General features: G+C 57.6%; 9 protein-coding genes across 9 annotated transcripts; 2 read left to right on the top strand and 7 right to left on the bottom strand.

Moving 5' to 3' along the window:
- Window positions 1-519: 519 nt before the first annotated feature.
- B0T26DRAFT_648858 (uncharacterized protein) lies at window positions 520-1,017 on the bottom strand (the record flags this gene model as incomplete). The annotated part of the gene is made up of 1 exon (XM_060438037.1): window positions 520-1,017. The coding sequence occupies one exon, from the start codon at window positions 1,015-1,017 to the stop codon at window positions 520-522; it is 498 nt and encodes a 165-aa protein (XP_060294711.1).
- A 1,043-nt stretch (window positions 1,018-2,060) lies between these two features.
- Window positions 2,061-3,249, bottom strand: B0T26DRAFT_363760 (uncharacterized protein). The gene is made up of 2 exons (XM_060434618.1): window positions 2,431-3,249; window positions 2,061-2,365 (listed from the first exon to the last, which is right to left on the bottom strand). The coding sequence occupies exons 1-2, from the start codon at window positions 2,970-2,972 to the stop codon at window positions 2,155-2,157; spliced, it is 753 nt and encodes a 250-aa protein (XP_060294712.1). The 5' UTR covers window positions 2,973-3,249; the 3' UTR covers window positions 2,061-2,154.
- Window positions 3,250-4,028: 779 nt separating this feature from the next.
- B0T26DRAFT_363779 (uncharacterized protein) lies at window positions 4,029-4,980 on the top strand. The gene has a single exon (XM_060434619.1). It carries the CDS (start codon window positions 4,400-4,402, stop codon window positions 4,874-4,876), a length of 477 nt encoding a protein of 158 aa, XP_060294713.1. The 5' UTR covers window positions 4,029-4,399; the 3' UTR covers window positions 4,877-4,980.
- A 249-nt stretch (window positions 4,981-5,229) lies between these two features.
- B0T26DRAFT_753503 (uncharacterized protein) lies at window positions 5,230-6,031 on the bottom strand (the record flags this gene model as incomplete). The annotated part of the gene is made up of 2 exons (XM_060445694.1): window positions 5,230-5,384; window positions 5,494-6,031. The coding sequence occupies 2 exons, from the start codon at window positions 6,029-6,031 to the stop codon at window positions 5,230-5,232; spliced, it is 693 nt and encodes a 230-aa protein (XP_060294714.1).
- A 433-nt stretch (window positions 6,032-6,464) lies between these two features.
- On the bottom strand, window positions 6,465-9,370 carry B0T26DRAFT_832917 (heterokaryon incompatibility protein-domain-containing protein). Its single transcript, XM_060447486.1, has 2 exons — window positions 8,774-9,370; window positions 6,465-8,693 (listed from the first exon to the last, which is right to left on the bottom strand). The coding sequence occupies exons 1-2, from the start codon at window positions 9,237-9,239 to the stop codon at window positions 6,751-6,753; spliced, it is 2,409 nt and encodes an 802-aa protein (XP_060294715.1). The 5' UTR covers window positions 9,240-9,370; the 3' UTR covers window positions 6,465-6,750.
- A 764-nt stretch (window positions 9,371-10,134) lies between these two features.
- On the bottom strand, window positions 10,135-10,488 carry B0T26DRAFT_717318 (uncharacterized protein; the record flags this gene model as incomplete). The annotated part of the gene is made up of 1 exon (XM_060442324.1): window positions 10,135-10,488. The coding sequence occupies exon 1, from the start codon at window positions 10,394-10,396 to the stop codon at window positions 10,136-10,138; it is 261 nt and encodes an 86-aa protein (XP_060294716.1). The 5' UTR covers window positions 10,397-10,488.
- Window positions 10,489-15,768: 5,280 nt separating this feature from the next.
- On the top strand, window positions 15,769-17,613 carry B0T26DRAFT_832921 (uncharacterized protein). The gene has a single exon (XM_060447487.1). The coding sequence runs from the start codon at window positions 16,112-16,114 to the stop codon at window positions 17,483-17,485; it is 1,374 nt and encodes a 457-aa protein (XP_060294717.1). The 5' UTR covers window positions 15,769-16,111; the 3' UTR covers window positions 17,486-17,613.
- A 357-nt stretch (window positions 17,614-17,970) lies between these two features.
- On the bottom strand, window positions 17,971-20,883 carry B0T26DRAFT_873565 (uncharacterized protein; the record flags this gene model as incomplete). Its single annotated transcript, XM_060447995.1, has 5 exons — window positions 20,697-20,883; window positions 18,941-19,092; window positions 18,336-18,881; window positions 18,115-18,269; window positions 17,971-18,076 (listed from the first exon to the last, which is right to left on the bottom strand). Exons 1-5 carry the CDS (start codon window positions 20,797-20,799, stop codon window positions 17,971-17,973), a joined length of 1,062 nt encoding a protein of 353 aa, XP_060294718.1. The 5' UTR covers window positions 20,800-20,883.
- A 431-nt stretch (window positions 20,884-21,314) lies between these two features.
- Window positions 21,315-23,452, bottom strand: B0T26DRAFT_363823 (general substrate transporter). Its single transcript, XM_060434620.1, has 3 exons — window positions 22,777-23,452; window positions 22,257-22,708; window positions 21,315-22,199 (listed from the first exon to the last, which is right to left on the bottom strand). The coding sequence occupies exons 1-3, from the start codon at window positions 23,278-23,280 to the stop codon at window positions 21,482-21,484; spliced, it is 1,674 nt and encodes a 557-aa protein (XP_060294719.1). The 5' UTR covers window positions 23,281-23,452; the 3' UTR covers window positions 21,315-21,481.
- Between the last annotated feature and the right edge of the window lie 381 nt (window positions 23,453-23,833).

The raw sequence follows: 23,833 nt of genomic DNA on the forward strand, positions 1-23,833 counted from the left end.
AATAATTAGCTTTCTTTCTGCACGAGTACCGTCCATCAACAAATCTTGATCGATATATTCCCACATAGTTAAGCGCGCACTGGGGGACTGCAGGGTTTCACAAATATCCCAGCTTGTATACCAAGTGACTCGAGGACGTGGCTGCCCAGCCCGTCAGGACGCCGCCGTCAAAGTTTTGTAACACCCAGTCCTTGCCCTCTCCTGGCAGGTAGAGATGTTATAGGTCACGACCTAGAGCATTCAGTACGAGTCATTAGGTAGAGCTTCTCTATTAGGCCTCTGAGTTTCTCTCTCAGTTATGCCTTAACGCAAATTGCAGAAGTAGGTACCCAATTACCTTGGATCTGGTTTACAATGCAAACAGAGTTTTCGAACAAAGCCTCTCTTCACCATATCTCGCACAGAACGACCATCTCCTTCTCTCAAACTCCATCCTGGCCCAGTTTAGTAGCAACTAAGCAGCGTGAGACAGCTTGCTCATCGCCGCATCTGCACCAGTACACGTCTGACGCGAACCAGCTATTTCTCCCCGGCCTCCGCCTTGGCCTGCAGCTCCTTGATCTTGGCGTGGAACGTTCCGGTGGTGGTAGCGTCGACCCACTCGACGATCTTGGAGACCCTGGCGCCGTCGGCGCTGAAGTTGAGGAACCAGGCGAACTCGAAGTCGGCGAGCGTGGTGCCGTCGGCGAACTGCATCGTGTACGTGGAGGTGGCGGCGGCGGTGCGCGCGTCCGTGTCGATGGTGACGTTGGCGAGGTCAGAGCCCACACACCACCCGTACGGCAGCTCGGCCGCGAACGACGCCTCGTACGCCGCGTTGTCGAGCCCGACGCCCGGCGGCGCGCCGTACAGGACGAGGAACGACGCCGGGCTGAAGTAGCGCGTGCAGTCGGGCGTCAGCACCGTCGACAGGTACTTGGTGTCCTTGTGCTCGCTGGCGACCTGGTACCCGCGGACGAACATGTCGACTGTCTTTTTGATTGCCTCCCTGAGCTCAGCGTGGTGGGCGGGAGACATGTTGGTCTGGTGTTGTTGGTCTGGTGTTGTTGGTCTGGTGTTGTTGGTCTGGTGTTGTTGGTCTGGTGTTGTTGGTCTGGTGTTGTTGGTCTGGTTGGTTGCTTCGTGTTGAAATGCTGTGGGCGGTAGGAGATGATGATCGAGGTGTCTTGTTGAGAATGCTGACGCGAGAGTGGCTTTATACACGATTGAATAAGCCAGGCTGACTAGGCTGAGTCCGAGAGTCGACGGTCCTCAAATCCTTCGGAACCCGGCCGGGTTAATGAGTGCCAGAATTGTCAGCAGCATTTTTTCCGCCGATAGCTCGGCAACGGCGAATCCCTGTTAAGACACCAAGCTGTTTCGAGGAATCACTACCACCAATCATGCTGGATTTTTGGCAGTCTTGTGTGAACGATTATTGGTTCAAATTTACTTCAGTGTTGGAGGTCCCACCTATTATTCGACGGCGCTGAGCCTGCAGCAAGAGGTATGCTGTTGGGCCGGGCATTGCAACGTAGTCTATATGTTTGGGAATTGCATCCCTGTAACCAACGAGCCCAGGCACGTTGTCATTGGTGCAGGTGCCCATGGAGACGATTTACGCACTAAGCAGAAACTTGCCCGGGAGCAAATAGAATCCGGAGAGCAGGGATCATGGTGTGCCTCGCAACTGCAACTGCAACTGCAACGGGGGAGTATTATACAGTACCCGGACGACGATCATCCTATAGAAAGAGTCAACCGAAGGCTGAGAGATATTATTCCACAAGTAATCATTGCTAATTCGAGTCTATTACTGAGGACTATATTTAGAAGTTAGATTTAATTGTAAATACTCAGCACTGCTCAGGAGTCTTGTTAAACCGGGTCATAAAACTCGTTCACTTGACTGGAACCTTTTAAGCAACCTGCACATGCATAAGGCAATCACGGATGCTGAGTTAAGTGGGGAAGAGACCCAAGCCTGATTCAAACTCCTGTATTCGTACACCTGGATGTATATCATACCCTTCCATTTTCCATTGTCCGTAAATTTAAAACGACCGTTGTCAAAGGCCAAAAGCAAAGCCAAGTACTTACCTTACGTATTCATAACCAAGTTCGTACGTAATATCTAGTTCTGCCCAACGACATGCAGAGTGCGAGTCCTGTGATTTATTCGTCGTCTCCAATGCGGATCCGGCCCTGCGAGGCCAGGCCGTGCGACCAGTAGCCGCCAATGTCAATTTTGGTGTCGGCAAGGGCGCGGTGGCTGATCAGCAACCAGAGCCCAAAGACGGGCTTGGCCAACACGTCAAGCACGGAGTAGATCATGATCTCGGTGTCGACGCTTGTCTTGTGCGCGCCGTCTGCGATGCCCCACACACTAGCAGAGTGTATGTCAGCAATCTGGGGCGGGAATTCAAGAAGCATGATAACCAGAGCGCTTACATTGGATATGTGGTCCACAGAAGCAAAGAAAAGATGGCAAGGGAACTGAACAGTCTCGTGACGGCCGAGCCCTTGGCCGAGACCGTGCGGGAGCCGTGCAAGCCGACGTGCCAGATGACAAACAGGTATGAGACGCAGCCGATGGCGTACCAGCCCCAGCGCTGGGCGGTGCCCGAGTCTCCGAGCGAGGCGAACAGCCCGCTGAGGATCATGATGAGGTCAGCTACGACGGCCATGAGGGTGTGGGCGCCGTCGATGCCGGCCAACAGGGACAGGTCCAGGATCAGCAGCGGCGTGGTCAGGGCCCAGTCGACGTAGCGGCCCCAGAAGACCTGGCGGCACACCTCGTGGGGCGTGTCGGGGACGTGCTTGTGGTGATCCCAAGCCGTGTCACAGCTGAAGGTTGAAGCGTGGCCCGACGCCATGGCGAAGTAGGACAGCGTCGCGATTATGGTGATCAGGGTCGTTATGACGTGGTATACCCGTCGAGACACGGGCACGTTCCACGACATGGCAGCAAATACGCCCGACGACGCTAGCATGAGGGCGAAAACAATCCATAGCGCACGATGGCCCTCGGCACCGGTAACCTCATATCGTGTCGGGGTTGCTGGAGAGCTTTCAGCAAGGACGAAAACATCATTTAGCCAGGGAATAGGTCAAACACACGGATGACGGTAGGAATGGGCCCTGGCGCTGCCGTGTTTGTTGTCGTCGGCGACAGGGTCTTCAGCATCTCCGCGACCTGGTCTGGATGGATCATCGTTCCTGAATTTCGGTTTCAGCCGATTATGGAATGGCGGGATTCTGGTCTATTTCGTCTTTATGGCCTATTTCGTCTTTAGAAAGGGAAATTAGGAGATAAAAGATTAAGACGGAGGGACACCTCCAGCTCCCATATTATACACACACTGAGTAAGAGCCAAGGGGCGGAGAAACGCGTCACCTCGTGCAGCCCGCACATCTGTTAAGCAGAATCGACGTCATCATTCTCATGTTTCCAGTCAAAGAGGCAGCATTCGCGCACCCGATTCGACGCCTTCAAATAGCCACTGCGGGGAAAAAGTAAAGGCGAGGAACAACATGCGGGTGAACGTCAGGCTCCCGGTTCGAGCGTTGCAGGGGAGGTACACTGAGACCGCGTCCGAAACATGGTTGCAGGTGTCCCATCGTCATCCAATTGAAGCTGCTTGCGTTGTGTAATGGATTTCATTTCAAGGAGGGAAGGTTTGGCTGTGGGCTGCCGAGGCGGCTGCATTCGAATGGTTGCTGCTGCTGTGTGTAACCGATTCGCTGCGCACGCTGAAGCGAGCCCGCCGCCCGCTTTCCGGCTCCACCAAAAGAAGAGCGCCATGCTCCGACCCCAAGGCCGGCTCTGCCTGTTAGAGGGGACTCTGCCTGTTAGAGGGGAGCTCTGGACGAAGAGGGAGGCGTGTCAAATTCGCAAAGAGCTCCAGAGGCGCAGAGGTTACGAGACGGATCTGACCAACAAGCCAATTTTGATTGGACAAGGTCGAGCAAGCAAGGGTCCGCAACCCCACAATGCCCCGCCAGAAAATGTCCGAGCCGGACGCCATTCGCTGTTGGCGCTGCGCCCAGGCGGCCCCAGCTCCGCTACGTCATTCCAAGCGCACTGAAGCTCTGAGCTGAGCACCCTCCGCCTGAGCCACCTGGCTTTGTCGGACGGCCTGGCCAGGCTCACAGGCCAACAAGGAAAGAACCCCCCCGAAGAACAGGCAAGAACTCACATGTTAGCTGACCAAGACGAGGCAACCGGCCTGTTTTCTTAACCCGAACTTGCCGCAAACACCAATTGAGCTCGCAGCGCGCAGAACAAACCCCCCCGAAAGCTCCTCCATCCCATCCTCCCCGACAAACCCACGCAGAGTCCCCCGCCAACCAAGCGCCGCCGACGAAACCCAAATCACCAAGCACACAAAAAGCACAGTCAGACCCCGAGCCGACCGAAATGGCCTCCGCCGCAGTCATGAACTGCCCCGTGGTCGGCACGACCAACATGACGCTGCCGCCGTCGCACCCGGACATCGACTTGTCGCAGCCGGGGCAGACGTGCCCGGTGGTGGGCGCGACGACGGACCACCACCACAACCTGCACCAGCACCCGCGGGTGGCCATCCCCGAGGGCCGGTCGCCGGCGGACGCGTCGGCGTGCCCCGTGCTCAATAACCAGGTGGTGCGCGAGCCCAAGGCGCAGGAGATGGACGACGAGGTGTGCCCCGTCGTCGGCACCGCCACCACGGTCCTGCCGCCCGACCACCCCAGCACCGACGGCCAGGCCGACGACGCCGAGTGCCCCGTCACGAAGGCCCGCGTCGGCCACCACAAGGGCAGGCTCTCGGGCCACCCGGACGTCAGCCACGCCCCGGCCGGCGCCGTGTGCCCGGTCGCCGGCCTCAAGGCCGAGGAGCTGCAGTTGGATGCTTGAGCTCCCCGGGAGAGTAAGGATATGGATATATGGGGCGTCTTCTCTTCCACGCCAATGGGGGCTAGGGGGTCAGGGCATTTGAGACTAGGCTTGGGGGTGGGTTTTCCTTCCGCATTTTGCATCAGCTGGCAGTTCGCCTGTCCAGTGTCGTGGTTCTCGGCCGGCCTTTATGACAACCGTTGTCTGGGTGGGTAGTCCTGGCCGTTATTGAGAGAATATAGCAGAGGCAGGTGACAATTGTTAGGATTCAAGCTTGATACTCAATTACATCCTGCACTCATGAAGTGCCGCTGGGCCCAACTTTTTTTCCCGACAACAGCCCCAAATGATACGAATACAGGAATTTTTATCTGTTAGCTGCCCAGATGTGCCCAGTAACTCGACCACTGCGTCTTGGCGTAAATCGCTTCTGGTGCCCGGCGAAGTACAACAAAGCTCTGAACCAGGAAGACGGTCCGGACGATCACAATAACTACCCCCGCCGTGATGCTTATCACGTCCTCGGCCGCTGGCGAAAGGGAAAGAGCATTCAGATACATCGCTGCAAGAATCAGAGATATCATTGTTGTAACGAAAATCAAGAGGATGGCAGACGTTCTCCATAGCCAGGCCCCTACTGCCGTCGGAAATGTATAATTCCATGCCCCGGCGTATATGGCCGAGCCTATCCAGGACGTTGGCGAGGAACCAGATTGTCTGCATGAGCACCAGTGTCTTGCCAATTGCGTCTTTCTGGCTTCTCCCGTCTATCCTACGATCGTCTGGGAAACCCTCGATTTTCAAGCCGTGGAGCTGAATGGCGGCAGGAAAAGTCACTTCCATGTCGTTGAGAGATAAGGGAGGGTCGCCGCGTATCTTGACGCCCAAATCGGTTACGAGAAACGACTTTTTCAAACTCCAGCCCTCAAAGCCAAGAAATTGACGAACAGATCCCAAAATATATAGAGCCGCGTGCAGGTGGCCCAACGCATCCCAAGCGGCAAATTCTGGAGCGACCAGCGGATCTATAGTCCTGTTTAAGGAGTGATTCATATCCTCAAAATCCCAGTGCTGCGCCGACCACGCGCAAAGGGCAATGGTGCTGAGACAGTTCCAGAGGATGCCGATGGTGCCGCAGCCGCAGTTGGGCTCGGGCACAAAGCCGACAAAGCTCATTGTCGAAGGCCGGCTTCTCAGGTTCGTGACGCAAATTATGACAGGGATTGATGAAGTCCGGCGACAGCAACTTATTGACATTGGACAAGCGATGGCGCGTGGACGACAAGCTGTCCGATGTAGACTGAAGATAACGCGGGGTGGGGTGAAAACGAGAGCAAAAGAGGAATCGCGTTCTCAGATCCAGCCTCCTCATTCTGCTGCATCGGCGGCCTCCGGATCGAGCAGCAGCCAGCTGGAAAGGGGCTTTGCTGCCTATTAACCACGTGCGCCTGGCAACCTGCCGAGAAATTGGGCGCCATTGAGGCTTGAGAATTGCAATTACCGCTTTGGGAATAACTGGAGAAAGCCCCCAAGACTAGCAAAGTATCTGTTGGAATCACCAGGTACCAGTACTGGAATCAACAGGGCGCGATGCGCGCCGTATACTGGTGGTTCAAGTGTTGGATTTCGTTGATGTCTATGTAGATCGAAGAAGGAAGGTGGAAGTGGCCTACGGCCACTTATTTACGTTCGGTGGCCCCGCGCCCCTGCGCCTCCACAGCCACATATGGCTGTTTGCGCCTCCACCGCCACATCTGTGGCTGACTAGCGCGTTGTTCCAACAGTATCATAGGGATATGAAACTTAGGCACCAAAATATAAAGAATTTGAGTGCTTATCGTAAGTAAGTAGGCCTAGTATGGATATCGTGAAAACTGCAAGACCGCTGCCCGTTTTCAAACAACATATATAGTATGCTCTTCGGTGGCCTCGTCAAACCCCCAGCTCGGCACGTCGCGCTCGCGGCCCCAACACCTTAAGTAAACGTCGTCAGACACACTACGCGTCTTGATGAAGAGGCCGATGCGGCGGAACCGCGCCATCTCGGCGTCGACGAGCTCCAGCACCACACAGCGGAACCTGACCACAGAGGCCGCGTGCAAGCTGGCCGCCGTGCCCGTGCTGTCGTCTGGCCGGTCGTCCTGCCAGGGGACGAAGTAGTACCTCTTCTGGCAAAAGGCGGCGGCTTCGGCGCGCGGCACGGCGCGGTCGAGGCACACCATGACCACCGCGGATGTTTTGTCCTGCTGGTGGGCTGCCGGCTCGTCACACCCGAGAGGCTGCAGTCTGAGCACAGAGCAGTCGCCGCTGTCTGCGTCGTCGGGTGATGGCACTGGAACTAGTCTCGCTGGCATTACACGGCCCACGACCTTGAGCTCGACGGGCGGCGCCGACAGGGGGCCGAAGATGTCTTCGACGATGGGCTCGTCCTCCCAACCGCGCGGTCCGTCGTGAGAAACATCGCCAGCAGCAGCCTCGGGCGGCCGCAGCCTGACGCACCGCGCATCGACCAAGATTCCCCTCGACAGCGGATCGCCAGGCATGACGCCGTGGTGGGGATTGTTGACCGAGGCCCACGAGAAGCTGGGCGCCTGATAGCGGTCAAAATAGCCCGCGTCGCTCGGTAGACCTAGAACTCCAGCATCTGGGGCGGGATGCTCGTGAGACCACAGCCGCCAGTCGGCCCAGTGGCGAGGATCGAGGCGCATCCACAGCACCTCGGCGGCGATTTGGCGCAGCCACAGGCCCGCGACGTACACGTCGTCGCCCCCGAGAACCGCCTTCATGTGCCGCGCGATGCCGCCCAGCGCCATCAGCTTGTCCGACACCTTCGTCAGCTCGCCCCGGGAATACGTCCGCACAATGTCCCGCCACGCCATGTAGTGTTGCATGCCGCCGCTGTCGCCATCGCCTTCAGTGGGGCTAGGAACAGAGCCCGCCGCCAGCCGCGGCTGGAGCGTCTTGAGGTGCAGCTCGTCGTCGGGGACGGCGAGGTGCGCGCTGTGCGGCGCGCGGGCGTCGCGGTCCGGAGCGCTCTCGCAGCAGGCCAGCTCGCGGCACTCCCAGAAAACCTCGCGGGCGCAGAAGTGCAGGTTCCGCCGCGACAGCAGCCGCTCCTGCAGCACCCAGCCGCGGCGGTTGAGCGGCGAGCGCGACACGTGGTTGCCCCAGAGCCCCTGCTCGACGGAGGCGAACCGCTTGCGGACGAGGAGGCTGCCGGACGGGGAAGGACTGGTCTCGACCACGGCTAGATCGACGGACAGCCGGTCGAACAGGCGCAGGTCGCGGTCGAAGAAGAGGCCATCGTGGCTGGCGGTGGCCGAGTCGGCCATGATGTTGCAGAACGCGCTACGGTAGACGAGGTGCATCTGCGCCGACTCGTGCAGCCAGTCCCGGCCGCCGTCTCCGGACTGCACGATGCACAGCGAGTCGATCCAGATGTGGCGGATGCCGAGGCGCCTAGCAACCAGCATGCCTTCGAGGAAGGCCCGCGACAGGGACTCCAGCGGCAGCCCGGTCCGGAAGCAAACCAAGTTGTCCGCTGTTAGTGTGAGCAGGTTCGTTGTGCCCCAGCGGTGGCTCAAGGTGACATATCCCCGGCTGTCGCGAGCTGCGTCCCGGCCGTCAACCAGGCGGCATGAAGATACCCCGCCCTCGCCGTCCACGTCTCCAATCTCGAGAAGCCTCGTCGGGCGCCAGTGGTCCCTGTTCTCTGGGCTATTATTACATGCTGTGTGGTGGGCAAGGCAGTCTCGGAGCCACTGCTGGATGAGCTCGAAGGTTTCGGGGGAGTCGGTCCGTCTGGAAGCGGGGAGGCGCTGTTTGACAGCTTGTTTGGCTAGATTTCAGCTCCGTTTCGACTAGTAATTAGTCTTCATGGCCTGGAATGATAGAGGGGGGACAAAACGGAAGGCCGACCTCTTTCGTCCTCGATGCACAGCAGCACCGTCTGGGTGTAGTCCTGAGTATTGGCAGCGGTTCCGATCTCGACGTGGAGGGCTTTCGCGTCGTCGGCGGTCCAGCTGTCGTCGAGCAAGCCGTCGCTGCAAACACCCAGGGCATAGTCCTCCAGCGCGCGCACCCATATTGAAAGCGTGTGCCCGGTCGGCTGTTGGATAGACGAGAAGATGATCAAAGAGAACCAGGTTGTCGCCACATTTCCGTCCAGCTGCAACCGTCGGAGCCTTGCCTCTAGCCTCCGGAGGTGTTCTTGGAGACTGGCGCCAAGGCCGCGATATGCCTTCCAGCATATGTAGCATCGTGCGTCGACGGCGGCGAGGTATTCGAGCACGCTGCGGTGGTGCCCGGGGGCTGCTGGTGCGGGCGAGCCGACTTTGATCTCTATTGCCTGCAGAATTTGGCGGCACCTCCCGCACAGCGACATGGTGGATTCCTCGGTGACTCACTCCCGTACCTAAGGTAAGGTACGTGAAGAAGTAATTACAGATACCGCACCACAAGTAGTGAGGCAATTATTCCGGTCGATCTTTCGTTCAAGTGAGGTGGGAAATGTTGGATGTGAACTGAGGCTAACTGACGGAACAGAGGAAACAAGAGACCACCTGACCAAGACACGCGCCAAGTTTCCGCAATAGGCAGCCACTTACTGTCCAGTAATTAATGCCCGTCGGTCCTATCCTAAACGAAGTACCTCATCTTCGTTTCAGAAGTCCGATAACCCTAACCCCTGAACGCTGTTAGCATCGACAGGCCAAGAGATTCTCTTGTCTAGGCATGTTTTTGCGGTAAAAGATTAGATTTTTATGATTATCTCGGTGCTAGTTAGTTCCTCTCAGAAATGGGCATTATCAGAACCCCAACAGTGATTTTTGCAATATACAACGCTACCTCCCCTGTACGCCACCTTGCCCACGTTTGACTGCAGTACGGAAATAGAGGACACCATCTGCCCCGGGGAACCTCCTCAAACACCCGTCGTTGAACCATCGTCAACATTTATACAGTCGGGAGGTATGCGACCGTCGCCGCGGGCAGCACCCTCCCAGCCTCCACCTCGACATCCCTGCCGTGCCCCCGGTGGTACCGCGAGCGGCCCCCGGTCTGTCTTCCGCACACCGCCGGCCGCGTGCTCCACCCGCCACCGCCACCGCTGCCGCTGGCGTGCTTCCCAGATAGCAGAATGCGCAGGAACGGGATCGACGCCGCGATGATAATGACAGCAGGCTCGGCGGCTGTCCATATAATCATGCCGGGCTCCATGACTGCGGCAGGTTGTCAGAGCTCGCGTTTCAGACCGGCAAGAGAAATGAACGGCGAGACTTACCGGCAGAGTCGGTCAGCGCACATCCAGATGACGATGTTGACTGAGGCGACGTTGACCCAGAGCACGACGCGCTGCCACCGGGCCACGGTCAGGCGCAGCAGCGTCAGCGACGCGGCCGTCTTGCTGAAGGCGACGGCGATGATGGCGACGGCGATGATGGCGAAGAAGGAGCTGACCGACAGCGGCTTGGCGCCCCGGACCGAGTCCGTGTTGTGCGCCGTCGCGATGACCAAGAAAACCAACACGACGTATATCATCTAGTGCCAGATGGTTAGCCCCTAAATTGATATTTGAAACGCCTCCCCGCGTCCCGCTGACAAGGGGGAGAAGGGCCCCCGTCAACAGAGCAAAGTCCCGCGGGACACCCTTACCCAGCCCGAAGCCAACGCGTAGTCGTCCTAGCCAAGGTGGCGGGGGTACTTCGCCCTGCAGTAGAAGCGCAGCAGCACGAACAGCGAGCTCATCAGCATGAAGACCGACATGGTCCAGATCATGCGCAGCGAGGCCGAGATGTACTCGCCCTTGGCCACCGCGAGAGAAGGCTGAAGGGTCATCATTCTGTGCGTGGGGGGGAGTGAATTGGTAATTAGCAAGTGAGGGTGATTCCGGCGAATTAATTAGGTAGCTGTGGTGGCAAGGTTGGTTGCAAGGGGAAGATAGATGCACACACATGTGTACTTGCTTGTGCCACTGCTCGGCGCGAAAGTCTGGTCAATGCTAGAAAGGTGAATTGTAGAGAGAAAGAGCCAGGCCGAACCCCGCTGGCGTGAATCGGGTCCCGGTGCCCTTTTCCCTGTAATTAAGACAGGAGAGCATACGCTGCGAGGCAGCGGCAGCGAGTCGACACCGTGAGGGGGTGGGCATCATGTGATGAATGATGCGCTGCAGTGGTCTTAGATCAACCATCTGAACTTATCGGCGACTCACCGGTACCCCAGCTCTGACCGCCTCCGCGTCCCTGGGTCCACGATGTAATTAGCGCCAGAGCTAATTGGCTTCTGTCCTTGTTCGGGGCCGAACAGCTCGTATGTTTGTCCCTTGGGACGATGGGGACAGAGGAGAATACGTGGTCGAGAGGACAGCTGCTGGGGCTGGTTACACTTGGATGACAGGATGAAAGGCATAATCGGACTAGACCATCACGCTACTGGGCAGCACGTCTTTGGCATTGGCTTCATGTTCTCGTCCATCGAGACTTGACACGGCAGGGGCCTAAACACCTACACTCCAACTACTGAATGTTTTTTGGCGTGGCACTTACAGAAAAACGCTACAGCCAACAAATAAACCGGCCAGGAAAGCCCAAGGTGTTTTGGAAAAGAGATAGGTCTATAGGATTCAAGAATAGGGATTAAGACCGCCTCGTTGCTCGGCTTCGCCAGCGCGCTGGCCCACGGCACGCCGTCGTTGTGCAGGTCGTTCTCGAACACGCGAGGTGCGGGTGCGTCATGGCCGGCGTAGCGGGCTGCTAGTGCGGGCCGACCGTAGCGTGCTCGGCCGGCCGTGGCGTGCTCGTACGCCCAGCTTGTCTTGTTCGTGGGGTCGTCGGTGCTGTGGGCGGCGCGCCCCCGGTCGTAGCAGTTGATCTAGTTGCCCTTGTTGATCCCGCGCACCCGGCGCCGGAGGTCGTAGGATCCCCACGTGGCGCCGCCGGCGTACTTCATGCTGCCGTGCGAGATGTCGCACTTGAAGCCGTAGCCCGAGAAGGCCGCGTTGACGACGTAGTCTGTCCACTTTGTGTGGGCGATGTGGGCGACGCAGGGCGTGCCGGAATCGCGTGGCTGGGTTTGAAGTTGACTGTGAAGGGGACTTGGGTCCCCGGCAGCCCGAGAGGGGCCGCATGCGGGGCCGCCGAGTAGGCCGATTGCCGCCACCACCGTGTTGCCGTCCTGGTCTGTGGCTGACACTATCCAGGCCCCGTGGAGCAGGCCCAACCCGCTGTTTACCGAGTACACGACAGTCAGGGGAACCGAGCCATCGCCGCTCAGCAGGCCAGACGCTGGTCTGAGCGATCCGCTGTAGCTGTCATGGGCGAGTCGTCGATGACGTCGGCTGCGGCTCCTTCCGAGGCGAAGAGCTCCTGGTCTGGCTCGGCGATGACAGCGCCCTGCGATTTTCTGATATCGAGCTTCGGATCCGAGATCTGGAGGCTGGCTATGATAGGTCCGCCCATGACTGCAGTCTGCCGGTGTGCGAGTGGGAGATGGGTGTCACGTGTGTGTGCCGTCGAGATGCGCCAACAATCAATCAACCAAAGAACCAAATAAACACGATGGCAATGGCTTTCACTTGTCGTCTGAATTTCATCAAGACATCCGCCCGCCTTCCACGAGGCGCAGGGTGCTCTATTCAACTCGGCCTGTCTCTGGCCCCTGATTCGACTGTCACTGACCTAGAGCCTGATTACATGCTTGGCATTGGCTCTCTCGGTTGACACGCATTGAATTGTCTGGCCAAATAGATCTAAAAGAACAGAAAAGAAGGCTTCCTTGTACTCGTTGAGAGAGGGCAAGGGAAGTGTTGTACTCAGCCCGAAATGAGGGCATTCCGAGGCCAAGAATGAAGGAAAAATAAAGAATGAAGTAAGTACGGAATTTGGGGCCAAAAGAAAGGATACCGGGCCCTTAGTCAGCAGCCAACAGCACAGTGTGAAGAATGCTTGGCATACTAGCTCAAAAAAGTAGCCCAATCAACCCACAACACCGCAGCTTGCATCACCACTTTGATCAACCTTCCACTTTCAACCGACTTTTTCTTATTCAAATCAACATGTAGTTGTACGTCAGTTGCAGCATTTTTATCGCTAGAAGTAGCGCTTTCGAATGGTATTATTTGCATCAATTTCCAATTGACCTGTCAACCTCAGCCTGTACCGACAACAGACTCTCAAATTGAGAGTCATCAAGGTCTGATACATCCTCAAACTCTGGGTCCCCGGTATCCCCAACTAATTCCTCGCGCCTTTCCTGATACGTTTTTCGAAGCCATTCCCGTCAAATAACGTCGCCTAGCTCTTCTTGTCCTTCTTCAAGAGGCTTTGGAAGTGTTCTTTCTTGATATTCGTTACCCCTAGCTAACCGAATCACCCACTTGATATTTCCTTGGATCCTTTCCACGAACCGTTGCAGTTATTTGAGTGGAAATTCGCGCCACTGCTTCCCCCAGTCTTTCCCAAGAAACTTCCTCGACTTTGGAAGCCTCCTTTTTCTATAAAAAAACTTGATAATCTTCCAAGGCGGCTCAATCGCATTCAGATCTGGTAAATTAGGTGGTCACTCGATAACGTAAAAGCCAGCTTCTTCCCAAATTGCACGATTCCAACGGTTGATATGCGCACTTGCGTTATCTTCCTGTACGATAAATTTACCGCCAAATTCCTCGCGAAGATTTTTAAGGAAAGGAAGGAATCGAGGGAGTAATACTTCCTGCTGGTAACGCTTCCAGTCGACGCCTCCCTTATTACTCTCGCCACGCGTTTGAGCTCCCGTCTTCTTAGCATATTTCCACTTGGGTTTACGCCCACTTTTGTTCCTTACGATCCCCAAGCAATTCATTCCAACCTCGACTTCCTACTGACGTCGATCCTCTTCCTCGTAAGCGTTATTATACGCTTTCATCTGCGCCTTATACTTCTTCTTCATCGTAGCTGTTTCCTTTGGCCAACAATAATGAGGACCTATCTTATACTAGGTAAAACAGGCCCAAAATATGAACGTCACGAATTCTTTCCATCGTCGTTGGGTAACGCTCTTAAAATAACGTTCCCAAGGACGTCCCCAAAGCCTTCTCTTCCTACGTTGCTGACCGAGTATAATAGAGGTTTCATCACTCTAGACAATCTTCTTCCAGTCCTCAAGAGTCCAGTTTCGAACCTTCATAGCGAACTCCAACCGCTTCATCTTTTGTGCCCTTGAAAGGCCCGGTTTCGTAGTGATCTTGATGTTCTTGAACTTGTTGGCTTTAAGCCAACGTAGGACCGTTCGACGGCTTGGTTATTTTGCGTCCAGTATTTTACTAGCTTATTAGCTACTACAACCGTTATTTCTTCGCTTGAAAAACACCGTGAATCGAAGTCTTTTATTACCACAGCTTCAAGGACTTTGGCTTCAATAGGGCTAATAACTTTAGGGCGGCTAGTCTTCGCGGCATTCTCAATGTGGTGGTTTTGGACCCTTTCACTAGGTATATATCCCCTCTCTTTCGCTCGTGCCAATAGCCGATAGAATACGACCTTCTTGATGCCCGTAATAGCTTCAATTTCCGCTGGTTTGGAGCCCTTTACGTGTAGAACTAACGCCTGCGTGCGTTCGGCGATGGAGGACTGTTGTTTGGGCGGCATTGTCGTCGTCGAATTCGGGTTAGTCAATTTTCTGGCTCTTTGTGGAGCGGTCCGGTTATACGAGTCTTTCGCCTGCCGTTTTATTAGCGAAATTCCTCCTTACTTCGGAAAAGAGGTCTTACCGCCAGTGGCTTGTAGTGCCTGAGGACTGCAGCTAGCCTGCCCTACCCACCAGTCGCTACCACCCGACAGCATCATGAACTGCCTAGATTGCGCGTTTTTTGGCTTCAAATTTTGGCGTGTGTGGGTGCCAAAGTCTGAATCCAGTGGTGCATTAGGGCGCGGTTCAGGAAGATGCTGACTACATACAAATTACAGTATAAACAGGATCTTCCTAGCTCTTCATACTGTGACAAGGCCCCCCAGCTCCTTAGCGCTATATCCTTTCTTTTGGCCCCGACTTCCGTACAGAGGCATGCTAACCAGGGCCTGGAAAATGTGGTTCAATTCCATGAAAAGTGGGTCAATTCCAGGCGACACCCGTCGTCAGTGCACCTGCACCACATCCGCTTAGCCCATTGGGTCCCCGACTCGTTAGTTGAATGCGAGACCTGCAGCTGCTCCCGGATTTGCATCTATTGCTCCTTTTTGGGTCTGAAACTGGGGACGGCAGGAGACAAAAGCCAACCGTTTGCCAGTCGGTTTACCGACCATTGCAGGAGCGGGTCTATTTCCAGCTCTCTTAAACCGCTCAATGTAGCCGCTTTTGGCGGCAAGTCTTCGCTTTGGGAGTTGAGAATTCACGATGCCAATTGGAGGACCGACGAGGGTTGGACCATTGGCTACGTCTTCGATTGTTCAACTGAGGAGTTAAGGTACCTAATTACTGTCAGTTTCGAGAAGTCGTCAAATCAGCCATGCAAGACTGCTCACTGCACGCCGTCTTTCCTGCACGCCGTCTTTCCTGCACGCCGTCTTTCCTGCACGCCGTCTTTCCTGCACGCCGTCTTTCCTGCACGCCGTCTTTCCTGCACGCCGTCTTTCCTGCGTCTGGCAAGTCTTCACTTTCGGCCTCTGCCGTCCTGTTCCCAGAGCCAACGTCGGCGGGTGGTTATCGGGAGTCGGCGCTGACACAAACCGACCACCGGACGGAGCAACCGACCCGGCAGCCGAGCGAGTGAGTGTTGGATGGCTTTGTTCCCGTTGGTGGCAGTGCCGACCCGAATTCGCGGGCCACTGCAGAGCCAAAGAAAGCGTGTTGGGCGGCCGGCGTTTCGGTTTCAGCGGGAGCGGCGCCGAACAGCGCCCGTTATTGGACACTGTGGTGCGGCGCAAGACACTGAAACGCCCCAGGCCGCCCAGGGGGTGGGGTGCCAGCAACGCGCCAGACGTCACCTCCTCAGCGCTGCTGTTTCTCCACAGGAAAAAGCGAGCTTTAAGCTGCGAGTTTTGCGTTCGACCGACCACCGCAGCCGAGGGATTCAATCGATTGATCGATTGCTGGTTTTTTTTTAATCAATTCATCCCCCGCCACCGTCCACCCATCGGCACCCAGACGACCGGGCCGCTGCACATCCTCGTTCGTTTCTGGTTCTTGGTTTTCTCTCGGCCCATCAAAGCCCCAAGATCGGAACCCGCCACCCCGACCTGTCTTTCTCACCAGACCAGCCGCCCGTCGTCCTCCAGCCTGCTAATGGCGTCGTCCGCAGAAGAAGACCAGCACGCCGGCGGGCTCGTGCGGCCGACCGAGTACGACATCCGCGACAGCAACGTCGAGCTGGTCAACAGCGAACTCGACCACAAGGTCAAGCACAACTCGGCCGCCACCGAGCCGGCGTGGCGCGCGGGCGGCGTCGGCGCTGAGTCCGGCCTGTACGTGTGGCGCATCGAGAAGTTCACACCCGTGCTGGTGCCCAAGGCCAAACACGGCCACTTCTTCGAGGGCGACAGCTACATCGTCCTGCACTCGCACCGGGGAGCGCCCACCACCACCAACACCACCACCACCAATAACAACAACATCGACGAGACAGCCGCCAAGAAGAAGCTCGTACACGACATCTTCTTCTGGCTCGGCGCGCACACGACGCAGGACGAGGCCGGCACCGCCGCCTACAAGACGGTCGAGCTCGACGAGTTCCTGCACGGCGCCGCCACGCAGCACCGCGAGCTGCAGGCGGCGCCGAGCGACGAGTTCGTGGCTCTGTTCCCGCGGCTGACGGTGCGGCGCGGCGGCGTGGCCTCGGGCTTCCACCATGTCGACGCGCTCAGCCTCAAGGACAAGAAGGGCGACGGCGAGCGGCTGGTGCTGCTGCGCGTGTTCCGGCACCCGCCGGCCGCTGCGGTTGCCGGCCGCGGCGGCCCGGGCAGCGCGGTCGTGGTGCATGAGGTGGAGCCGACGTGGCGCAGCCTCGACGAGGGCGACGTCTTCATCCTCGACCAGGGCAACCACGTTTCCGTGTGGCAGGGCCGGCGCTGCTCGCCCATAGAGAAGGCCAAGGCGGCGCAGATCGTGCACGACATGACCGACGGCCGCCGCGTCAAGGTCAACGTCGAGGTGCTGTCGCAGACCGAGTCGCGCGCGCGCGCCGTACTCAAGGCCCTCGGCGCCTCCGACGACGACATTGCCGCCGCCGCCGACGCCTTCCACGCGCCCAGGCCCATGCGCACCTCGGCCGCGGCCACCGCTCCACTGGCAGCAGGCAGCGAGCCGCCCCGCAAGCGCTCGCGCAAGCTGTTCCGGCTGAGCGACGCGTCAGGCCAGCTCGAGTTCCGGCTCGTCGGCGACGACGGCGTCGAGGGCGGCGAGACCATCTCGCGCGAGGATCTCGTCGGGGACGACGTGTTCCTGCTCGACGACGCCGGCAAGACCATCTGGGTGTGGGAGGGCAGCCGCGCCAGCACCGCCGAGAAGGCCATGTGGCTCAGGGTGGCGCAGGCGTACGTCCGCAAGCTGCAGCAGGGCGAGGACGGCGCCGCCGCCGGCGACGTCTATCTGACCCCCATCGCCAAGGTCCGCGAGGGCAACGAGAGCGCCGCGTTCCTGCGCGCCGTGCAGGTGGTGTGACGAATAGCTACGCTGGGCGAGGCAAGGGGGGCTGCGAGGTGCAGATGCTGGGGTGGCGTGAGAGAGACGGCTGCCGTGCAATGCCGTGTAATGTAGTAGCTTTTTTGCCATCTTGATGAATTAATCGCAGTTGCAGTTGAATACTATGCTATGCCATGCCGTGCCATGCTCCATGCGCGCCACCAAAAAGAAGCACCGTAAAAGATGTTCCATCCTTGAATCCCACCCTTGAATCCCACCCCTGAATCCCGCCCCTGAATTCCTCTTACCAAATATCCGAGCCCTTCGAGGGGAATATCAGACCCTGTTGATAAACCACCCGACCTCTTCAAACAAATACCCGACGCATTCTAATAAATATCCGGCCCCTTTGAATTAATATCCGACATCTTCGACGCCTTCGAATGAATATCTAACGCCTATGAACTAGAATAATAACAAACGCCTATGAATTAGAATAATCACAAACGCCTCCCCATACCAACTCACACCGCGAGGTCTGGGCCCCAGACCTCCTTGGCGATTTCAACCTCGAGCCGTACCTTGGCCCACTGCTCGTCCTCGGACAGCTCGTTGCCCTCTTCCGTCGAGCTGAACCCTCATCGTCCAGCGCAGGCGTCTTGCTCGACATCAAGCCCAGCACGGCCGTCTTGGCCGCCGGCAGGAACCGCAGCGGCGCGAAGCCGCCCAAGCGCTCGTCGTCGAACTCGAGAAAGTACACGTCGACGTCCAGCTCGCCAAACAGCACCGCCGCCACGGGCTCGTACCTGCCGGCCGCGAACCACTACGACCGGTAGTTGCCGCGGCATAGGTGGATGCCAATAACCAGGTCGGCCGGCCGCCCCCCGACGCACGCGTTGATCAGCGCCGCGTACGTGCGGGCCAGCTGCAGCGCGGAGGCGCCGCCGTGGCGCCCGGCGGCCGCGGCTGCCATCTGCGCGTCGCACAGGTACGCCAGGTTCGTGTCATCCAGCTGCACGAAGCGGCACCCCGCCGCGTACAGGTCCGCCAGCTCGGCGCGGTACGCCGCGGCCAGGTCCGCGAAGAAACCGTCGTCCTCCAGCGAAGGGTATGCGGAGGTGCTGATGGCGTTGCGCCCCCCGCGGAAATGCACCATGGTCGGGCTGGGGATGCAGACTTTGGCGGTGATGAGGAGAGGCGCAGAGACAGCGTTGTCCCCCGTGACAGCGTTGTCCTCCGCGACAGCGTTGTCCTCGGCGACAGCAGCAACTTGGCGCGCGAGGAAGCCAAAGTCGTCGACCTGGATCGGCTTGGGGCGGCTGATCTTGCCGACGACGGCGAGGCGGGGCGGCGTCATGCCGTGCGACGTGGCGCCAGCGGCATTGTTGTTATTGACAGACGCCAGGTTGCCCCGCCGCTCGACGCCTGCGAGATGCTGCAAGAAGTCAAGAAGTCGATATGGAACCACGCCCGGCGGAACTCGCCGTCCGTCACGGACCGCAGCCCGCTGTCGACCTGCCGCCGCACCACCTCCGCAACGTGTTCGTCCTCAAGCCGGCGCAGCTCGCCGCTGCTGGTTGGCTGGGCCGTGTTGTTGAGCGTCTCGCGCGCCGCGAGCAGCGCCTTGGGCCGGAGGAACGAGCCCACTTGGTCAGCTTAGTAGACGCCTGCTGGGAGCGGCATGATGACTAGCTGTGGCTCCCGCCGGGTGATTTGCGGCACGTATGTGGGTATGTAGGTAGGTACCCGGTACCTAGGTAGCTCGTGCGTTTTCGGGTAGACTGGCGCCGCCGGCGGCACTAAGCCGGGCGCGTGAATGTACCTGGGTCGGTAACTTGGCTACGGTGATTACCGAGCAACCTTGTTTAGCAGCGTAGCCAGTCACGGGCGTGGCCAGTCACGGGTGTGGCCAGTCACGGGCGTACCCAGAAAAAAAATCTACCTTGTGGTCGGCTGCCGAGCAGTTCGGGAACGAGCGAGTGATGATTTACCAAGCTATGTGCAAACCAGTGAGTGGTTGGCGGCAGCAACACGCGCAAACGAGTGCAGCAGTCCCAGAATAAAGGCCCAGAGTCACCCCAAGAACGTTGCACTCCTACCCTACCACGGAAACGGTGCTGGGCGGGAAGACGGAGCACGATGCAAGACGGAGCACGATGCAGGACGGTCTGGGCCTTTCTCTCAGCCTGCGTGTTTATGCGTGTGTGCGGATGTGTGTGTGGTACTACATTAACGCATATGAAAACGATGGCTAGATGCGCGAGGGGAGCGGATAATTAATAAAGGCAGAATCCTGTCCGTCGGCCTAGATCCGCGGGCAATGGCATTGATCCACCCCTCCGCTCCTACCCCCTCCCCCTCTTCCCAGAGCTCCCACCGAACTGCGTCGTTCCCAATTGACTGGTTTGGCTGTTGCATAGATCTAGAACCAGGCATCCATCCCCCTTCCTACTTCGGAAGGTCGGTATACCCCGTAGAGGCCTCAGGAAGCTCGAAGCAAACTGCACAAACTGGAAGCCAAACTTGCCAGGACCCCTCCCCGTGCAGGGCCGCGAGGGGATTATTACGTGTGACAAATGGAAACTCAACTGTGGTCAGACAATGACGGAAGCGGGGTGCTTTCCTCCCTCTAAGCCCCTAATTACTGCGTGCCTGCCCGGCATCATCGTCCGGTTCCTGCCCGCCATCATCGTCCAGTAATAAGAAGCGGGGACCTGTCCTGTACTAGCAACCTCTGCCGAGGGCGAGAGCGCATGGAAGTAGGAGCTTGACCAACGTAGGTTTCTACTAGCGGCTGCTGAGGTCACCCGTACCTGTCAGCGCGGGTGCTGCCTACCTCACCGTACCTTGGTCACGCGCCCAGGGGTCCACCGGTGCGTATATAATATTACGTAGTTGCTTGCATGTTCAGACGGCTCCTGCCGCGAGTCTGTCGACCCTCTCCCTGGTAATCACGGGCGGCAGGCCGCAGAGCAGAGATCCATTGATGTTTCATGGCAATGCCCCCTTTCCTGGGTAACGAGCAGATCTGGGGGAGGACTCAACAGCCCTATCCCGGCTCCAGTCTAGTATAGACAGGTGGTAGTCAGACTGTCGGACAGAGAGCAAGACACGGAGTCAACTACCGCGTTTGAAAACGCCACACGCAATTCGCATGTCAATTGCGCCGTCGTCAGCCCGCTTCGGACTTTGTCGAATCATCTCGCGCTCAATTAGACTCTTGCTTTTGTGTCTTGTGCTCTGGGCACACAGACGCCCCGTAGCAGCCACTGTGTCACCCTGTCGTGTAGCCTCCAGATGCGGTGGCCCTCGCTCTCCCTAGGGCTGCGGAAATGATTCCCGAGATTGTGCATGGAGCTATGGAGACCCCTGGGACGGGTGAACAATGAGCGGTGTGGACTTGGCTGGCTGGCAGAGGTGGAGCTGGCTGTTATGCCTCTGTTACTCTTTCTCTTGATAAAAAAAGCACTGCATCTAATAATCGAGGCATGCCTGACAGCCGGAGGACTGAAAAGGCCCCGCACAAAACGCTTGAGCAGCTTGTGGATTATTTAGCTAGGGAGATTGGTCGGCCAAAGGGAAATCGGGCTGCGACGTAACACTTGCAAGTTCACTAAAAGACGAGATGTCAAGAAGAGAAGTGGCTTTGGCATAAAGGCAGCAGCTCTTAGTTGCAGACCCAGGCTGAGCCTAGCCATGTGAATTATAGAAATATTATGTACAGTATTGTGTGTAGATACACAGACTTGTTATTTTCTTGGGAGAATTTCAGTTTGTCGGTTTGCGGCCAGGAGCTCAAGCAAGTTGCGTGATTTCTCAATCAACAAATCCTGTGGCCTTCACTACCTAATCCCCCATCATGCTGTGATGCTCTCCCACGGCACACACGTAGGGTATCCGATGCTCCGGCCCGTGAAAACAAGGCTAGGTAAATAGCGCGACATGGAAAACAAAAAGAAAAAATACTCCCACCGCATAGAGCATCCGCCTGCATCTAAATACACGCACCCCCGACGTAACTAGTGAAAGCTGCGCTTAAACCGACTTCTCAGGGTCGACGAGGCGAGCATCGTCGCGCTGGGCACCGGCAAAGGTGGAATGGGGCTTCCACTTGGCCGAGGTGCGGGGAACGGTCTCCTCCATCATCTTGTCGACCTGCTCAAGCGAGAGACCCTTCGTCTCGGGGACGAACAGGAACGTGTAGAAAAACGCGATGGTGCAGAGACCGCCCCAGATGAAGAAGACGGACGACTTGAGGTTTCCGCGGTGCTCGCCGACCATGTAGGGGGTGATGACGGCAATGATGGTGTTCCACAGCCAGTTGGAGGCGGTCGACAGGGCGACACCACGCGAGCGGATCGGCAGGGGGAAGATCTCGCCAATCAGAATCCAGGCGCCAGGTCCCCAGGTCGAGGCGAAGAAGAAGATGAAGATGGCGATGAAGGCAACCTGGGCGTTGACGGCCGAGATGTTGTCCGCAAGCGTCTTGGTCGAGTCGCTGGGATCGACGTGGGTGTGGTTGAATCCGACGGTGACACCAACAATGGCAACAATGAATTGGCAGACGAGCATGCCCGCAGCGCCCCACAAGAGGATGGTGCGGCGGCCGAATCGCTCAACGGTCCAGAACGAAATCGGAGTGGAGAAGACGTTGACCAGGGTGAAGACCAGGGAGATCAAGAAGGTGTTGCTGATGGCACCAGTCGACTGGAGGAAGGGAGTCGAGTAGTAGAAGATGAAGTTGACACCAGTCCTGAAATCTAGTCAGCATGTCGTGCCTCATGGCGGCACTAAGCGGAGCGGGACTCACCATTGCTGCATCATCTGCAGAGAAGTGCCGAGAATGGTCTTGCGGAGGTTGGAGTTGGCCTTGAAAACGGATCCCTTGAAGCAGTTGGCCCAGGTGCCGAACCAGGTGGTGTTGGGGATCAGCTGGCGCTCGTACTCCTCGTTGGCCACAATCTCGGCAAGCTCGAGCTGGATGTACTCAGAATCCTTAGGCTGACCACGGAGGCGCGAGAGCGAGTCGGTAGCGCGGGTGAGGTTGCCCTTCTTGACAAAGTAACGGGGCGAGTCGGGCAGGAACATGAGACCAACTCCGAGAATGAGAGCCCAGATGAACTGAATGGCGATCGGGATGCGATACGCCCCAGTATCGGTGCGATCCTTGGTTCCGTATACAATGCACGAGGCCGTCATGATTCCGATAGTGATGCAGAACTGGTAACCGGCAACGAGAGCACCGCGGACCTTGCGGGGGCACTGTCCAGGGGGTGTCAGTCTCCTCTCCGGGCGGATTTCAGCAGAGGGAAGCATGTTGGGGAACTTACAATCTCAGACATGTACAGGATGACAATGGCAGACTCGAAGCCGACACCGACGCCGGCAATGAGACGGCCAGCGACAATAGCAGCAAGCGGATCACCGGCGCCGGTGATCATCTGGATGGCGACGCCGAACATGTAGATAGCGCAGCCCATGATAACGGTCCACTTGCGGCCAATCCAGTCGGCGACATCACCAGCGATGAGGGCACCGAAGAAGGTTCCGGCGGACAGGATAGACGTGATCAGAGACGAGTGGGACTCGGAGAGGGCGGTGGCACCGATGCCCTCGACGGCCTCGATGAAGAGCTTAGAGCCATTGACACCGTTGATATAACCAGAGTCATAGCCGAAGAAGATGCCGCCGAAAGAGGCGAAGGCGCAGAGCATGTATGCGCGCCAGGTGACTGGGGCCTCAATGCGCTCAACATCGTTAGTGGAAGCGAGACCGAGCTCGCCGACGTGCTTAGCGTCGGCTGCTGGGGCCGTTTCCTTGTCGAGTGAGGACATGGTGAGAGAATTGACAGGCAGAGGATGTGAAGCCGGCGACGACTTTCTCGGCGTGAGTGGGTTGAAGGCGGCGTGGTATGCCGGGTCTCGATAGGCAACGGGAGAATGGATACTCAACACGATGTCCGGGAAGGAGATTGAAAGACCTCGACACAGAAGAAGTAGAGAGTAATAACGGAAGCCGGGCGGGCGGGAGAAGCTTTATGAGCAGGAGGGAGAAGAAAGTGGAGGTGGAGTCTCGCAGTCAAGGAAGTGGGGCCGGCCTAGTAGTAGTAGTAAGGTGGTGGCTCTAGTCACTGCTCACTGGTCAATGGCGCTGGTCACTGGACCCGGCAGCAGGAAGGGAAGAAGGTAGGCGCAGGGTAGGTAGGAGGCGAGGTACGTACCGAGGACGGGACCCTGGTGGAGGTAAGGTACGTCCTAGTATTCCGTTCCATGTTGGTTACCGTACGTCTACAGTACAATAGGCAGGGGAGCAGAGGTTACATGCCCCCTGTCACTTGTCGCTCGTCGCTGTCGCTCGTCGCTCGTTACTGTCGCCCGTCGCTCGTCG

The sequence above is a fragment of the Lasiosphaeria miniovina genome (genome assembly GCF_030549165.1).
Source record: "Lasiosphaeria miniovina strain SMH2392-1A chromosome Unknown B0T26scaffold_5, whole genome shotgun sequence".
In the NCBI taxonomy this organism is placed as follows: Eukaryota; Fungi; Ascomycota; class Sordariomycetes; order Sordariales; family Lasiosphaeriaceae; genus Lasiosphaeria; species Lasiosphaeria miniovina.

What these genes read in the sequence shown, in the direction of transcription:
- B0T26DRAFT_363760 (XM_060434618.1), bottom strand. Translation starts at nt 2,972, where the DNA reads ATGCTAGCGTCGTCGGGCGTATTTGCTGCCATGTCGTGGAACGTGCCC. An exon ending in CTGTGGACCACATATCCAAT is followed by an intron (nt 2,366 to 2,430) that starts GTAAGCGCTCTG and finishes ACACTCTGCTAG; the next exon opens with TGTGTGGGGCATCGCAGACG.
- B0T26DRAFT_363779 (XM_060434619.1), top strand. Translation starts at nt 4,400, where the DNA reads ATGGCCTCCGCCGCAGTCATGAACTGCCCCGTGGTCGGCACGACCAAC.
- B0T26DRAFT_832917 (XM_060447486.1), bottom strand. Translation starts at nt 9,239, where the DNA reads ATGTCGCTGTGCGGGAGGTGCCGCCAAATTCTGCAGGCAATAGAGATC. An exon ending in GTGCATCGAGGACGAAAGAG is followed by an intron (nt 8,694 to 8,773) that starts GTCGGCCTTCCG and finishes GCTGAAATCTAG; the next exon opens with CCAAACAAGCTGTCAAACAG.
- B0T26DRAFT_832921 (XM_060447487.1), top strand. Translation starts at nt 16,112, where the DNA reads ATGGCGTCGTCCGCAGAAGAAGACCAGCACGCCGGCGGGCTCGTGCGG.
- B0T26DRAFT_363823 (XM_060434620.1), bottom strand. Translation starts at nt 23,280, where the DNA reads ATGTCCTCACTCGACAAGGAAACGGCCCCAGCAGCCGACGCTAAGCAC. An exon ending in TCCTGTACATGTCTGAGATT is followed by an intron (nt 22,709 to 22,776) that starts GTAAGTTCCCCA and finishes CCCCCTGGACAG; the next exon opens with TGCCCCCGCAAGGTCCGCGG. An exon ending in CTGCAGATGATGCAGCAATG is followed by an intron (nt 22,200 to 22,256) that starts GTGAGTCCCGCT and finishes ACTAGATTTCAG; the next exon opens with GACTGGTGTCAACTTCATCT.